General features: G+C 37.3%; 1 protein-coding gene across 3 annotated transcripts in view; it reads right to left on the minus strand.

The window, feature by feature from the left end:
- LOC589360 (TBC1 domain family member 12) overlaps positions 1-18,122 on the minus strand; it is a 53,250-nt gene that overhangs the window by 25,616 nt on the left and 9,512 nt on the right. For 2 of the 3 annotated variants that reach the window (XM_030985442.1, XM_030985441.1), the window contains exons 1-2: positions 12,754-12,829; positions 227-344 (exon numbers count right to left, since the gene is read on the minus strand). In XM_030985442.1, the coding sequence (XP_030841302.1) occupies positions 227-312 (86 nt within the window). In that variant the 5' untranslated portion in view covers positions 313-344; positions 12,754-12,829. Of the gene's footprint in view, positions 1-226; positions 345-12,753; positions 12,836-18,122 lie in introns of those variants that run through there. The other variant, XM_030985440.1, reaches the window with a different exon arrangement.

An 18,122-nucleotide genomic window follows, 5' to 3' on the forward strand; every position in this document is an offset into this window, starting at 1 on the left:
AAAGGACGTTAGCTGGTAATGTTTTTACACAGAGTTAAGACCTTTTTGGCTCTGAACAGATGATAATCTAAAAGTAATATTCACACTTCATCCCAGTTTTTCTGTGAGTGCATTTCGCATACAAAACCGTATCTTTGGAGCGAAAAGGACGTTACCTGGTAATGTTTTACACAGAGTTTAGGCCCTTCTGGCTCTCAACAGACAATAATCTGAAAGTAATACTCACACTTCATCCCACTTTGGTAGTATCTCATGCTGCCATACATGGAGAGAGGATTTGATTCCGTCTTCATACTTGAGCTGCTGGGCCATCTTCTTCAGCCTCTGCTTGTACAGCTTCAGTTCTGCATGGAAGGGAGAAGAAGTGAAATTGATTTGTTAGGGCAAAGCATGGATTTCTGAAAATGAAAAGGTCATCACATCACATCAGTCAGATGCACAATCATGGTGGTGGTGGTGGTGGTAGTGATGATTATGATAATGATGTTGATTGTTAGGATGCTGATGTTGATTGTCATGATGCTAATGTTGATGATGATGATGATGATGATGATGATGATGATGGTGATGGTGATGATGATGATGATGATGATGACGATGATGATGTTGATTGTCATGATGCTAATGTTGATGATGATGATGATGATGATGATGATGATGATGATGGTGATGATGATGATGATGATGATGATGATTGTCATGATGCTGATGATGTTGATGTGATGAGGGTGGTGTGGTGGTGAAGATGATGCTGATTATGATTGTGATTATAATGGTGATGATAACAGTAATGGCAGTGACCCTTGTGGTAGTCAAGATGATGGTGGTGAAGATGATTATGATGATGCTGAAGATGATAACAGTGATGATTGAGAGGATGAGGAGAATAATGTTGATGATGATGATGATGATGATGATGATGATGATGATAATGATGGTGATTATTATGAGCCTGAGGATGATGAATATGATATGATTGGAAGGATGGTGGTGGTGGTGTTGATGGTGATGATAACAGTGATGATTAAGAGGATGAAGAGAATAATGATGATGAAGGTGATGATGATGATGATGATGATGATGATGATGATGATGATGATGGCAATGATAGTATTGGTCATGTCCCATATAATAAACACAAATTGATGGAGGAAACATAATCTGCCTTCAACAGACATGTCTTGTCTCTGTCATCACAAACTTTCCCTACATGAAAAAAAAATCAATCATTCCAGAAAAATACTCACATCTTTTTTTTGAAAAGATGCAAGGCACATGGTTTCAGACTTCACCAGGGTCTGTTATCCAAACAAAGAGTCTTCTTGTATTAAGTATATTCTTGCCTGGTGAACTACTTTGAATGAAATCAATAAAGTAACTCAGGTTACTACTTGTCTACTCCAGATTTTAAAGTGACTCGGTAACATTGCCTCAGATTCTGAAACAAAATCCTGGATTTAGCTCATGCTGCAATCATAATTATAAACCTTTAGGTCAGTCAGAAATCCCATGACTTTTACGAGCAGATCGCCTGTCTGATTTATCAAGATATTTATGATTAGAAATGAAAATTTCATTTTTCTTTTTCCTAACGTTCTTTATAACTGTACAGTCTATTTGGCTAAATGAGTATGGTAAAAACCGGTCACTCAAAGATTTTTACTTTTTGAGGCACTTCATGATCATTTTGAAGCACACTTTTTTTAGGGCTTCACTATTACACCATATCACAGACACTGCAACACGTAGGGTCTTGCATCCGAGATTTCACATTGTTAAACGATGCCTTTAAGATGATTCAACCCCCATACAGACTAAAAAAACTCATTGTAATGTATAGCAGTATAAAAATCACTTACTGTACATATAGCTATATACGCTCACGAATTAACCTTCGCCGGTGTGACCAGGCATCGTTTTAAATGAATGAATACTCAATAAAGAATCAAGATCCAATTTTAGTGTGAACATTGCTATGTAACAAACAAGGTAGAGCTTGTCGTTTATGCATGTCCCGATCCCGCTGATATACATTTGTAATGACCAGCCATCATTGTCTGAAGTTTGGTATAACTGAGAGTTGATGATTCCGATCTCCAGATCATTTTCACTATACATGAACATATATACAATGATTCAATTCACGATATTCTCCCCTTGTGTAAAAGGCCTCTTTACTGTACAATCATTCTTTACCTACACATTTCAGTACCGGTATTCAAGTTTCATACATGTATATACCATGAATTCCCTCTGGTGTGAATGCCCAATTCATCAGAACTCCCCGGGTCAGGTTCTCAAGCTGGGAAGCTGGTCTGTTACCGTTACACGATTCTCACAACATGTACCTGCAATTTAATCTATGTCTTCGGTCTATGATTTCATTGATTTGCATGTTCGTATCCCGTTACGGAAGTCTGGCCAAGACCGGGGAAACATTTAACAGCTAAGTTTCAGGTATTGAATGGAAATACGAGGGGATGTCGGAATTGTGCGTATGAGGGGAGCGAGAAGAAAATTTGTGTACCTGTAAATATACAGTGAATGATCCTCACTTGTACGGTATTATCATCCCAATTTGTTGATTGCATGCAGAGGTGATGTACATGTATAATTCAACGCAATCATTTGGCAAACAATTCAAGTTGTTCTTCGTGCGGTTCACCAGCCTATATTGTGAAATGCCCTTGGATTGAAATTTGAAAACACCACAATGACCTCTAAACTGAACAATGCCAATCAAAATTTCCATCTAGTTGGTGGTTATAAAAGAATATCAGTAGGTAATGAAATCACCCTTTTTTTATTCTTATCATTTAATCTTTGTTCTTTGATACATACATGTAGTGTGGTATATAACATTATTGATACACCCATCAGATTTATAATAAATTCCCCTTTTCTGAACAATCAAAACACATCATTTGATTTTTATTTCAAAGATTGTCCGTGGCAACCACGTACTGTACATTGAATCATTTGAAATTGAATGTACTCTCATATTGTGTATCCAGACAGGTTGTGTATTCAGACAGATAATATCAAATGGTAATTTGAACAAGTTTGCGTCCAATGTTCCATGAGTTATGTATGTTGATTGTTGACAAATATTATAAATGAAGAAAAAAAAATCATAGTAGTTGGTGCTATTTTGTGCATATTTCTCCTAAAATTCAAAGGCAAAAGAGACATGTTTTTCTTACAGTAAGTGTCCAGACACCCCCCCCCCCCCCCATCTCACTATGCAGAATATGCACAGTGTCTGACCACGGTTTGTGCCTGCAAACTAGACCCCCCTCCCCCCCCCCCAAACAAAACAAAAAATATCCTACAAGCAAAGATGTGATCAATCAACATTGAAATCGGTGCCAGGACATCTGTTTTCAAGATATTCCTAGTATTACAATTTGCTGAGAGGGAATTGCATTTGTGCAAAACAAAATGAAGAAAGAAAAAAAGGTACCGGTACATGCATCAACATTATTCTTCAGGCTATATAGTTGCCTCCTGTACACGCACATATGGCTGAATGTACAAATGAATTAAAAAGTGGATGATTAACATTACCAGCAATTCTATTTATAAACACTGATTAATTGATTCATACAAATCATGGAATTTTAGCTCTTCATAATATGTACATTGTACAGTATGTGTTCATGCCAATCATTCATACATGTACATTGTATATTTACCACATACATGTGCATGTATCATGTTCAAGAACGTTTCCTTTTTCTGTATTTCTCTATAGGAAGCAGTTAATTGCACTAATTTGACTACCAAATAGAGGCGGGCTCAATTGTGATTATATTTGTCAGATAACTGGGATGTACTGTATACAGTATACACTGCTACATGTACAATGTACATTGTACATGTACATGTACCTCTTGGTATAAATCTACAGTGTGAATCTACATGTACATGTATAGTGTTTACACATGTAGATGTATACATGTTTCACAATACATGCACACAGCACATATTGGGAATCTATTAACACAATTCTAAAATCCATTCTCAATTAACCCACCCTTTAACCACATACTTAATTACGGTTCAAATGGCTCAAACATGACGTCATTATTGGTCCAGGGGAATTTGTATGCCTAGTTCTGTAATGCCAATAGACAGGATAGCGATTATTGTGATTTCATATCCATTCCACAAGGAACTAGTTGAAAGTGTAATTCAATAACTGGAACTGTACAGTATGTGGATGTTTGTTTTCCTCTTAGATTTGGATAATAGCCAATACCGTAACCATATTATTGAAAAAGAAATTTATTACAGTGCCTTTCAAAACTGATTAAAAAGTGACATTCTCTAATACTACATTTTGCCTCTTTCTTTTCTTCACATACAAAAAATATGAAGGTCAAACGAGTAAACCAACTGTCGCTTTTCAGAATAACCCAAACTACTTCAATATTAATGCAGGCTTACATGCATGCATTATGACCATGATATTTTAAAAGGAGTGTTAATACATTAAACCTGTACCACTAATAACAAAAAACTGTGCAAATTTCCAGTTCACTGGACACAAGGCTACATGTACATGTGTACGTGTGTACCACAATTGCATGTACAGTATGTACAACTTCCAGACTTCCAGCGTCATATAGTCACATGCACAATTTAATCTGAGTGTAATATCTTATTGTGCTAAGTAGCTTGGCAGATTCTTACCAAGCTGCTAGCTGTCATATATTACATGATCTCTGAATATCCCCTCTCAAAGACATCGCACAGCATATTTTACATCTGCCAAATGTATACATTTCCAAAATGTACACTTTTGATACTTGTTGTGGGTTAGGGGGGAGGTATGGTATTCAGGTTTTTGAAAGAATGCTTTTTCTGAAATATTACATTTCAGTCTGAAACACAAACATCTGCCAAATCTATACATTTAAAAATGTACACTTTTGATGTATGTTGTTGATAAGGAGAGAGGGGGGGGGGGGGGGGGGGGGAGGGGGGAGGGGGGAGGGTGGGGGTGTACATTGTACATATCTAATATTACAGATTTCTAAAGAATGTATACCACAATGATGTTAATGGTGCCTGTTTCCTGTTCCCCCACCACCAGCTGTTTCTCAATGCACCTTTGACTCTTTGTGGCTAGTATCATTTCTATGAATCTCGATCCCCTCTCTATATGATAATGAGCCTGAATATTAAAGATATTGCATATTTCTGACATATAACTCATGGATTCTCAGGGGGACTTTGACACCCTTCAGCTATTGAGTCCCAAAGCGCTAGTATTACCTCATATTCGCTCGTCGTCCAGGTTACGGGTTCTAATAGCAACAGAGCCTGCGCATAAGGTTCAACCAAGGAATCGTTCAAGCAGCGGACTGGAGCAGGGCAAATTCAGTGTTGCATCGGGCTGATGTGATCACTGCACCATTATTGATCGCGAAATTATTTGGAACCGGCAACCTTGACCCCATTTCCAGTATGACGTCACACTTTAATACATGTACATCTACATCTACAAACTCTATACCGATAATGGGTGCTGTCAATCACTGGGAGAACACTTCACTTTTCCAACCAACAGAGGCTTTACGTATTTCACGTACCCTCAAATCTACTTGAAAAGTACCATCCATAAGGAAAAGCCACCATCACCGTACTTCTGTATTCAAATAAATGACAGAAACCTTTCTTGCACCCCTTTGAAAAACAGCTTTCAACTTACAGGGAAAAAATACACAGGGCTCGTCAATAATTCGCCCCCAAATACAAAAAAAGAGCTCTCCAAAAGTCATAAAAGAGCCCCAAAAAATTTGCATGAGTTCAATGCAAAACAAATTAAAGATCAGTGTTAATTTCATGCAAGCAAGCTTGAAAAGTAGCCCCCTAAATTTGTTTACTAATTTTTTTCCCTGGAGTGGTGAACAAATTAATCAAGTCAAATCAAAACCTCTTGTTGCAAGTTTTCAGTGGGACACCAAGATTTGCTGCTGATGAACGTAGAGTAATTTGATTCAGGGGTCACTTTGGATGTTGTAGGCTACTTTATGATCCAATGCAAATGAACACAGACAAGTGTCTTCAAAACTTAAAGGATGGAGTTGTTTTTTAAAAAGATATATCATGTTTCTAAAGCTAGAAGGGTGTCAACTCTGTGCTAAAGTATATGCATACCGTATGTGATAACCTCTGTCTGGCTCCAAACAGATGTAGAGATATATATTCTTACTAGTACATGTACCGGTACATGTATACATTCAGCATATATACAGACCTAGATATTATGCACTCTTGCTGCAGGGGATCCTATCATCCTCCTACAGTAATTACTTTGTAGTCAAATCCCTTGTGGCCATGCTTCTTAGTAAGTAATGCCTACAATTACAAAGAGTCGACCTTACATTTCCTGTTTTTCTCTAAAGAAGAAATGAGCAATAATCCTGATGTACAGTAGATATTTTCTATGAATTGAAACTTGCGCTGGAGACAAAGATCATGAAATATTTCACAGTACATGTTGAAGTAACTTTTATTAGATTCATGGTGTCTTAAAATTTGGAACACCCTAATCATGGAAAGCCTAATCTTTGTAATTTGTTAAATAAAATTAAAATACATCTCTTCAATACGTTATATTGTTGTTTTTATTCTCATTCATTTCTTTGGCTTAGTGACTGTTTGTAATGCAGAGTCAAGTAGATTTTGATGGATATTATTTCTACTTCTACTTCTATGGTAATATTCATCAACGCCTGTTCAGCATCTAGATGAGGGTAAAGCATAGAGTTGTTATATACATACATATGACAATATTAGTCTTGGGCCTTTTGCGATGTTCTTTTTGACAATAAATCCAGATTTGAATTGAATCGAATGGAATTGAGTTGTATACAGAGGCATAGAAGGGGATTAACTCAAACTCAAATTAAGTCAATGCTTTTCTGGCTCTCAACAGAGGGTATCTTGAGTTTGTTGTATGATAACCTGTTAGCGAAATCCAAGTAAATTCATGTTTTGTCTACATGTTTGACTTGAGGGTTTGAATCCTAGCTAGCCAGGCATCAAACATTCTACGACGAGACATTAATCTGCCTTTGCCACTCTCCACCCAGGTATAAATGGGTACCCGATGATTAGGCCTACTGATGATATGCTGATTACATATATGTACGAGTGCTAGCAACTTTATCAGCTGCTTGGACGTGTGAACAAGGGTAATCAAAACCAGGGACATCTTGAACATCACAGCATCCGGGATATGAGTGTGCTACATGAAACCATTATTAGTTCTTGTTACATTGACAGACTGAAAGCAACAGTTTCCTCTCACGTGGCAATTTTTATATCTAGATCTTTTGGTTCTGTATACAATTATCAAATGTTTTTCCAATACTGGTACTCTTTTTAAAGGTTACCAGGGCCCCATTGCATAAACTTACCATTGATGGTAACTTTGCCATCAATGGCAACTACCATGGTAACAGGGCTCAACAGCCAATCAAATCAAGGTTTCCATCGGTAGTTATCATTGATGGCAAAGTTACCATCAATGGTACAGTTTGTAAGTTTTGTGCCACAGGGCCCTGATCTACATGCTCCTGCAACTTTCTTTCTTTAACTGAGCTAAAAGACAGCCTTTTAATACCAAACACAATGAGCTTATTGCACAATACCCAACACAATGACTTGAAGTGCATTCTGTACGATTTCCTCTCTAGACGGCACAGTAGGTCATTTCCATTTTATCACAATACGTGTCCGAACTTCAAGGATGACTCACAGTAGGGGAATTTATTCCTTGAGGTCTGTTCACACGAGGGGAATTCATATGAAACGCATATAAAGAAATATTGTAAACAGAACTGTGTAGAAAAGGGTGCACACACATACAAAAGAAGGTATCATGCATACAGTTAACTGAATTATTCATTCCCCTTGTGAATTTGATGTTTATTGTGATTTTCGTAACTCAAACATGAAGGGTGGACTGGTTGAAATAAGGCCTTCGTTGAAAACTTTTAGATGCAAGTTTTATTTTGTCAATTTCTCAAGAAAAATTAATAAGAACGAATCAATTTTGCACATACTGTAATTCAAAAATTACAAAACTGGGTGAGGGTATGAATGAATTATTTAGTTGTGAACTGTATAGTTGACAGAAAGGCTGGCCAACCTTCAGTCCATCAGTAAGTGCTCATGATACGGCCATCCTATACGGTACACGTAGTAGGATATACGTTCACATTAAAAGTCGACCCTGATTCTTCATGGAATTTTTGCTCGAAATGATGCTGAAAGCCTGAAACTTTTATTTTGCTATACGATGTTCAGAGCAGAAAACTTTCATTACTTATCGTACATATCGTACAGCTATACGCTGAAATTTGGGAGTCTGAAAGGGGGGGGTGGAGTTATGTACCAAAAAACTATTGAGATGTGTGGGAGCTAGTACAAAGGGTTAGGTTGAGTGAGCGCAGACAATATTAAACCACATGATCATGATCAAGTTTTCCAATGGCTTAAATAGCACAGGTAAATGGGAGCATGGATAACATATATGTACAAGCCTTGGCTTAGCATGTACATACATGTACATGTAGGTAAACAAGAGCATGGACCATATAAGTGGTGGCGTAACTACAGGCTATGGGGGGGGGGGGGGTGGCTGCATCTAATTATATAGGGCATACAATCCTCATCGAGCAGCAGAAAAAAGTTGAGAAGCTAAAAGAAAAATGAAGATGGGAAAAAGAATGAGAAGCAAAGATGCTACGACCCCTCTCCAAGGCTTCCACACCCTCCCCGACCTTCCAGTTCCTCCTCCTCCCCCCTCTCTTTCCCCCTCTCTCTGTCTCTCTCTCAGTCTAACTCTTCACCCCACCCCCTTTGAATTCTCTCTCACAGAGTTTTCCTGCAAAGTCCTTGCATATACATGTATGTACATTTACATAGTACATACCGGTACATTAAAATTTGTAGGCTGTAAATAATGTATAGACCCGCGATTCAATAACAAAACTTGGACATAATCCAACTTGACAAAAACACATCCATATTGCTGTACATGTAGTTCCTTCGCTTGTTTAAGGTACAAATATCTTTCCTTCCTGTCGTTTACTTTCCCTCGCTCTCTAAAGCTAGACACGTACAGGAAACGGAAGGTCTTTTCAGTCCTTGTATGCTTTCATGATGTAAGCAATGCTTTGATAAAAAATCAAACACCAAAAGAGTGACTTGCTACTTGCTAGATACGTTTGGCAGAGTTCCTAAAAATGTGTTTTTTTACTCCTTCACATAATGTACATTTGTAGGTCTACAATGTGTGTCATGACTATATCCACAAGGATCCTCCCCCAAAGAGAAAAAAGGGGGAAAAACAACAGAATTTTCATGTCAATGTTACTCTAAAAGCAACAACAACAGTGCTTCCTTGCTCTTGCTTACAAAGTCACATAACTCATCTCTTTCATATTTCTCTTTATATACCTCATTTTAAGATTCTTTACTAATCCTGTCTTCTGATTGGTTGAAAATGCAGTCATGTTCTTAACCATGCCCGCTAATTGAAATTCATAGTCATTTTTCCCGGCTCTACCGGTTTATATCCATTTTTCATAGCACTTTTTCCATGGCTGTGAAACGTGACGTCATTTTGCTGCGATCCCCATTTTGGTTTACGTGTTACCGTATAAGTTTCTTTTGTGCGATGACCGATGCGCAATACCGTTAACGGTGTTTGAGTGCAATTCAATTTTGGTCGCTGCATTCAGGCGACGAATCTACCAATCCACGCAGCGCAGACGACCGATCGCCATTTTGTGTACTAGTCTCGATCGCAAAATACTGGGGTTTTTTGTTTCCAATTTTTTGTCAATAAAGAGGCAAAATGGAGGACACAGCTATGCCAAGATTTCAACTTATGGATGACATTCAGCTGCAAGACTTAATTGATTCTGCTGATAGCAAAAATACGAAGTATGCAGTAAAATACGGCATTAAAATATTTGAAGAGTTCTTGCGAAATGTCAACACGGACCTCGGAGTTTGGTATTCCCTGTTCTACTGGAGCACAGCTTGTTGGATTTCATACTGTACACAAGTTATTGTTGGTGTTAATATTCATGACTTCAAAGAGATGGAAACCTAAATGGGTGAGTCAACATTTTCCTTTTTTTCAGTATATAAAATATATATTGACTGCTTTTAATATTCGAGGCATAGTTGTTTCTATAGGGTCTCGGGAAACTCACAACCTGCTATGACCCCGCGGCGCAAGCGCCTTGGGGTCATAGCAGGTTGTGAGTTTCCCTTGACCCTATAGAAACCACTATGCCTCTCAAAGCAGTCAATATATCCTTATTATTTTCCAGAGGTGGGAGAGGGGGGGGGGGGGAGAGGGGGGAGGGGGGTAGCCTATTTATCTTAGTACAATGTACTGTATGTGCACCGCAAACCATATCCTTCCACCTGCACCTGCACATACTTTTCTTTCAACTGACTCATTTGTAAACCATATAAAATAAAGATTTCACATAAATTCATCCTTCCTTCAACTAAAAACAGTCATCTTTTTTATAATTTATACTTAATTTGACACAATTGGGGCTCGGAGCTCCCCCAACATAACACAAGATGCAAACAACTTGAGAATATATTAGTAGACATATGCCATAATGGGGGAGGTACAGTACCGGTATATGGAATTCCTAGCTAGGATGATGCCTTAGAAAAATAAATTATTATTACTATTAATGTCTGTAACATATTTTTAGCAAATTCATTCCTTGAAGAAAAATACAGACACGTACTTCCAGGAGCATCATAAGAAGGGGGGGGGGGGTGGAGCAGCAATTTTGAAAATTAATGACTGGCTTAATAATAATGCCCTTTTCTCCCTCTCCTTCTCAATAAAATCAATCATTCTAGCCTTCAACATCAAACACTAGGAATATCTTGAAGACAAATACCAGGAATATAGTGTTTTTTCTATGCTTCTGATAAACAGAGATATTCAGAAGAAAGATGGAAACCAGATGTAATGATTGACTTGGATGTGTACTCTTTTTTTTTAAAATTCCTTTCTCTTTCTCAAACATAAATTAAAAACAAACCTGCCAACCTTCCACAGCAAAAATAATGAATCTCTCAAGGAATTTATCTAAAATGGAAAAGACAAACTACAAAATATTCCATCCTTTACAAAAAATATTCAGAAATGGAGAGGAACCTACAGTACATGTAAGATACTCATCATCAGTTTAATGGTTAAAATGAGGAATCCTTCCTCTAAAATATGATCAGTTCGCAGCAATATGCAGCCAAAGTGAATTCAAGTAGAAGGCCTTTGCCGACCATTGATTTTTCTTTTATTTGAGATGGGAAATATTATTTCTAGCTTTCGAGTACAATTTTGTAGCCTTGACCATCTCAACATTTGGATTTTCCTTTCTGCCACAAAGCATGCAGTCAACCCGTTAGTACAGCAGGAGTGAATATATATACTCTTTTCTCTCTTTTCCCGCACTTTTAGATGAAATACTGACTATTCTTCCTCCCTAATACAGAAAGGGTAATGTTTCAAAGGACTCAGGGGGAGTCATTCCATATTCAATAAACAATCAAAATGGTCTGTTTGATTCAATATTTACGCTCGTGTCATTCAATACAATGAACAATGTACATGTATACACACAGGTCTACTACCAGCACATAATAACTGTCTACATGTATTTGTATTCTCCTGATGATACCGCATAGGTCTCATATTTCAGTAATAAAAGGAAATATAAAACATGTAGCCTATAAATCATCACGTGTTTGCATGTATACGGTGTATTTTCATTTATATTACCTACTTTTTCCTGACGTAGACATAGCAGAAGTAGATATTATCACATACCTGTATAGGCCTAATAATCAAATATCATATTAAATCACTTATCACACAGAAGTACATGTAGATATTACTAGTACAATATGTACTCGACAAAATATCAGTAAACGATCTTTATCAGGGTTAAAAAATGGTTGACAATGTATGAATTACACACTGTATATTAATTTATATATACTGTGTATTTTATATTCAGCAATGGTACACTGTATGTACAGACAGAAAGCAAACATGTATGATTGCACACCTGCTGTTATCAGGGGCATTTCCCAATAACATTTTTATGAACTTCAGATCCCTCTGCATCTATTTCATTGTACATCAACCCTTGCACTACTCACTGAGCTGCCAAGTTTGTTTTTTTACCCCCCCCCCCCTTGCTTGGAGGTATAGCACATTCCTTTATTCTCTGTTTAGACGAATGCATTCCCCTAATTTTCCTCTTCAGCTTTCACTCTGCCCTGCTTGAAACAGTATCTCCATTTTAGCTCTTGAATAAAATTCATCTATTTGTTTTATACCTTACACAACACTTACAAATGTACCATTAATTTGGGGATTCCCCTTAAATGGAATGTACACTAGTGCAAAGTAAACACAAACATCAATTCAAACATTACTGTATTACAATGTACATGTACCTGTAGGTATTGTCCATCATGCAAGGATACAAAAGCATTTACAGCCGCAGTAACATTCCTTAGTATGACAGACCTGACACTGTTGACAATTAATGAAATGGCCCAATCACCAAACCCACCTAAAGTTTTATGCATCACATCGTAATTTTTGAAGCCCTTTTAATAGTTCTTTACATTCAAATTGTGGAAAATGTATATCAATTGATCTGATAAAAAACTTCATTTTACCTTTCTTTTGGCTTCTTTTAACATCTTGGTATATTCCTCTTTGTGTTTCTCTTCCTCTTCTGGATTCTTGGCTGGTAGATATCTGTTAAAGTATGAATAAATGGACATACATTACGAATCGTTAACATTTATCCCCAATTAAGTAATGTATTCTTTGACATTTTTATCGAAATTCTGGTTGATATGTACATGTAATGTAAATTGCCATATGTACTTAATTTGTTTATATAAGTACATTAAATGTCAAAAGGAAATTACCAAACCCTGTAAATAAATATATCTTCACACTAATAATGTTAATGACTGATGACATTGAAACATCCAAAGCAAATACAATACCGCCCAGAAGTTATTGGGCATGTTTTTGCGGGGCGGGTTTTCCCCGATGGGTATTTCACGATTAAATCACGATAAAATATCGATGAAATACTGATAGAATCACGATAAAAATCACGATAATTTGCACACTAGTGTATGGTTTCCTCTATCGGGGGATGCGCGTAACCCGCCTAATCCCCCGATAGTCTATCGTGTTTCATGGTGCGCGTATTTGCAACTAGTCAAGTCATGTCCTCTGCAAGCGCATGTCTTGCTCATCGCGCGCGCTAAGTCTTGATAATTTGTACGCGCAGTTCCGTATGTGTCTTTGTTTACGTCACAATAGAAAGTATTCACGAGTAAACATTACACACAGTTAAATACTAGTAAAAGCCGTCGCTAAATCACCGACACTGGGCGCGGATAAGCATCGGGTACTGATGCGGTGAAGCAACGAGTAGATCTAACTATATTCAAGTTGCAAAAACTTGCATGATTTGCATTCATTGAAATTATAATTGTGAGCACAATACCTTTCATTTTCACTGCCATATTTTCTGTTCGCCTACTCCAAATATGCGTATCTCATTCCACAACCATGAAAGTGGTGAATAAATTCAATTCAATTCAATTCAACCTCCACCAAATAAAATAAAAATATTCCCAAGATCGTCGCTTCAGAAAACACGCACGCGATCAGATTCTTTCATTTGCCCTATCAGTATCACTGACAAGACTGCCGTAAGAAGGGTCTCCACCCCTAAAAAAGAAAACGTCCAATCATGGACATTCTTGCCTACTGGTCACGCGTAAAAGTTGCCAGGTGGACTAGTAACCAAGGTTACCAAAACACGCGTAAATAAACATTTTTAGTCGACGGCATTGGATGATTGATAAATAATAAAATCTGTAAAAATGGCATGGATCAATTACTGTAACTGTCTTCGGAGTGTGGATTAGACCAGAGTTGAATTAACAGGAAAACATGTAGGAGAGAGAGAGATAATTGAGAGGGAGGTAGTGTTGAGCTGGATATAGATGAAGATATTATTCGAGAAGGAAAGGAGTTATGATCGAGGTCAGGATGGGGAAAAAAAACAAATAAAATGGATAATTATCTACTTAACAGGTTTGACTAAATATAAGTAGGCAAGACACCAATACGTTAGTCTATTTTCCGTACACCTTTCTACTTCCACTCCTTATTCATCGACACTAGACGAAAACGTTCATGGGTGGAGAAATGTGACAAAGAAGAGGGTGAGAGCATGGACCTACGTATTTGGAGAGCAAGAGAGACGAGAGGAAATCCCACTAGTATCTTCACGAGGGGGGGGGGGGGGGGGGGAACTACACGTAATAAGAGAGAGAGAGAGAGAGAGAGAGAGAGAAAGAAAAATGTTTGATGGGAGCGCAGGCTAGCGAAATCATACTAAGGGAGACATTTACGTACATTTACTTTTGAGAAATAAACAGTAGGATTATGTCTGCCACATGCGTTGAGAGCTGGCTCCCCTCGGCTGACACATCGTAAATAACAAAGATAACATTCAATGACATTTTTAACCGAAGATTGAAAACTAGGTCATTCACACCTCTTTTTCTTTTTATCATTTATAATTACTTTGTACGATGGCGATGTTAAAAAATAGGATGTTGGAAAGGAAGAAAAAAAGTTGGATCGTAGATTAAATGACATTGATTTGCAAAACTGGAACGATGAAGTTCATGAAGTTCATGTTTCAATTACAGAATTTTTAAACAGGAAATCGGTTTGGAAGAATATATGTTAAAGTTGGATTTCAGTGATAGAACATCTCTTTATAAATATCGATGTGGTAATAGTAAGCTGCCCTGCCGTCTGCACCTGACCGTCACTAAAGTCAGCCTCTAGAAATTGTAGAATTGTGTTCCATATGTGATCTCAAAGTACAAGATGATGCATTTCATTATGTTCTCGTATGTCCAGCCTTTGGCTTTGATTAACATTCGCAATTATTTGTTAAGAGATAGTTAGTCAATTTAAGATTAAGAATTAAAACAAACCTTTCAACCTTTTAGATTCATTCATGGTTTGCTGCTTCGCATTAGAATATGATATAGATTTTATTTTTAAAAGCAGACCCGTATCACTGTCATTCGCGAAGTTGTGTTTTATTTTTGTGGACATTTTTACAATAATAGCTCCTGTTCTAGTCCCTCTAACGTTTATTCGCGCTAATAATATTTATAATTAATTTGCCTGATGTTGCATTCAATTCATTTATGGTTTGCTGCTTCGCAATCGGATATAAAATAAATGATAATTTTAAAAGCAAACTCGTATCATTGGCGACGCAGGGGGGGGGGGGGGTGGAGGGGAGAAGAGAAGAAAAGAAAAGGAAGGAGGGGAAAAGGAAGAAGAGTAAATCTAAAAATCAAATCAAATAGACAGACGAAACAAGCAGAGAACTTCATCAATCGGAAATTCTAATTTTTTCGCCAATGAATTGAATGTTTAAATGACAAGAGAGCTTACGTACATTTCATATTGTGTTTCAAGTGTTTCTAAACAATGGGTTTGGAGTCAAGGTGTCTGGCAGCATGTGGTTATCTCAGAAGTTAGTATAAACAGATCATGTTCGCGCCGTAAGATCACGTGATCATAGTAGTGATGATTGAACCTTCGAGAGAAAACTATAAGCGCGTGCATTTTTTTAAATCTTTACCACATCATCTTTTCTGTTTTTTTATTTCTTTGTTTTACCTTTTCTCGAAATATAAATATGTGTATGTATTCCCTTCGCTTGTTCCTTACGGTTCAAGGAGAATTACCCCCTTGCACAATCACCCCCCTTTGTTTAATTCCTTGTTTTTCTCGCTATCAATTCGATCAATCATTTTTTTTGCTGTTTATCCTTATTTCTTACCATATGTAGATCTTTGTTAAGCCGTTATTATTTATTATTATTATTATCATTATTAATCATTCTTCTGGTTTATTCCTTCGTAAATGTGTTTTAATACTTTATGTTTTTCTTAGATTTCTTTCTATCATTTTATATTTTGTCCTCAATCCTCGTGTATTTCTTTGTTATTTCCTTATGTATTACTCCAATTTTGATTACGGGAGCTTGCCAACCCAGGTATGTGTACATGTATTTAGCTTGCATGCAAACTGAATGTCATAAAATGGAGATCGAGATCGAGGGGTTTTCCAATTCCGGGAATCCCTGAGCGCGCGCACTACATATCAAATTTCAACTACTTTGTGGACCACGAGGTACATTGGCTGATCGAGATCGCGTTGCTTTTGTTTTTGATAATACTGGTTTATGAAAATGGCGTTTGCGGTCTGTGGCAAAATTTGTAATGTGTAGGGACAGGGTCAACCGATTGGTATTATGAATGAATAAAATAATAATATTTTTTTTATTATTTGGAGTTACGGATCCTTTATTTATTCTGTTAATTTTCAATTCTCTATCTCTCTTAATTATCTTTGTCTGATATATTTCACTCTTCACTCCCTTCCCTCTTTCTTTTCTGTCCCTGTCACGCTAACGGTAACGGTACCCCTCCGCCTCTTCTCGCCTCTTCTCTCCTCTTCCCTTAATTATTCACGCCTTCCTGAAAATCTCACAACATACACATAATTCTTCTAGAAATAACAGCCGCATTTATCCATAAATTCTAAGATTCTACCCACATATTAGATCTGATATGTACATGTAATGATGAATACTCTCGATTAGACAGAAATAACCGTCTGATATGGGTCATTACTCTTTAATAAATCTTACATTTGTCAACATTCCTCATACACAGACGGTGACCCTTACGGCTCGCAGGACGGGGGGGGGGGGGGGGGGTGAGCCTTTCTTTTCTTCCCGTTTTTCCTTATTTAGATCTAATTTTCCGATCAATAAATCGGACATAAGAAATTATGTATATTTCTTAAAATTCCTTCAATTTTAATCAAGTAATTGCAATGGCGAAATTTAGGCGAATTAGATCACGCGTTTATGAATATCAAAATATCACCGGGTCAAGCCGTGCTGACTCGTACGCACATGTAGGTATCGGACGTCCGGAAAAAAAAGAGCATTCATTAACTCAAATCAAGATGGCTGCACAACAAATAATGTTAACGACAAGTCTTTCTCGGATTAAACATAAGCGGAATAGCCGTCGATATTAGAGACTGAAGCTTTCGGTCTAACTCTTGATTTACTCTCGGATCTCCTCTGCCATGATATGAGCTATCCCAAACATTCCTCCCCCCTCAAATAAAAAAAAGATGTCGTATCGTGGGAAAGGCCAATTAGACACCTGGTTCTTGGTTTCTGCACTTCTCTCATCGGATAACTTTTCTCTCCGCATGCGCAATCCCAAACATTCCCCGTAGCACATTGTCTCGTGTATTTATGCATGGAATGAAAAGAGCATTCATTCACGCTTTTGTGATGTAATAATCAAGTGATTGTGACGTCAGTGGCAAGCGCGCATCGGTATGTTTGAGGATGCGCAGGCTCAGCAAGCGTATAAATACAGCATGCTGTGCGCAGTTCTATCGTGATATAAAGGAAATATCACGATATGCATCGGGGATTTAGCGAGTTGATCAAGTTGAGGAAAAAAATCATGATAGAGATGAATACAAATCACGATGTTTCTCACGATAAAAACACGATAAAACCCGTCTACAATCACGCTAACCTCCTATCGTGAAACACGATCCCGCATGCCCAATAACTTCTGGGCGGTATTGTACCCGGTAACTTGTGTATGTATAGGATCAACATACAGTAATCATCAGAAGTTTAACAGACATGTTTTCTTTGTTTAAAAAAAAAATTAAAAAAATCAGTGAATGTAGTTGACGTTCTACATGTATGTACATGCATGTACATTTAACAACTAAATTATTCATACCCTTATAGTTTTGCAATTTGTTATAAGTACGTGAAAAATTGATTTGTCCCAATTCACTTTTCCTGACAATGTGATATACTGTGTACATGTACTGTAGACAGTGTACAGTAGAGCTAAGATCTAAAAATAGTCAACAA

Source organism: Strongylocentrotus purpuratus, unplaced genomic scaffold, assembly GCF_000002235.5.
Source record: "Strongylocentrotus purpuratus isolate Spur 01 unplaced genomic scaffold, Spur_5.0 spur5_scaffold_15, whole genome shotgun sequence".
Lineage (NCBI taxonomy): Eukaryota > Metazoa > Echinodermata > Echinoidea > Camarodonta > Strongylocentrotidae > Strongylocentrotus > Strongylocentrotus purpuratus.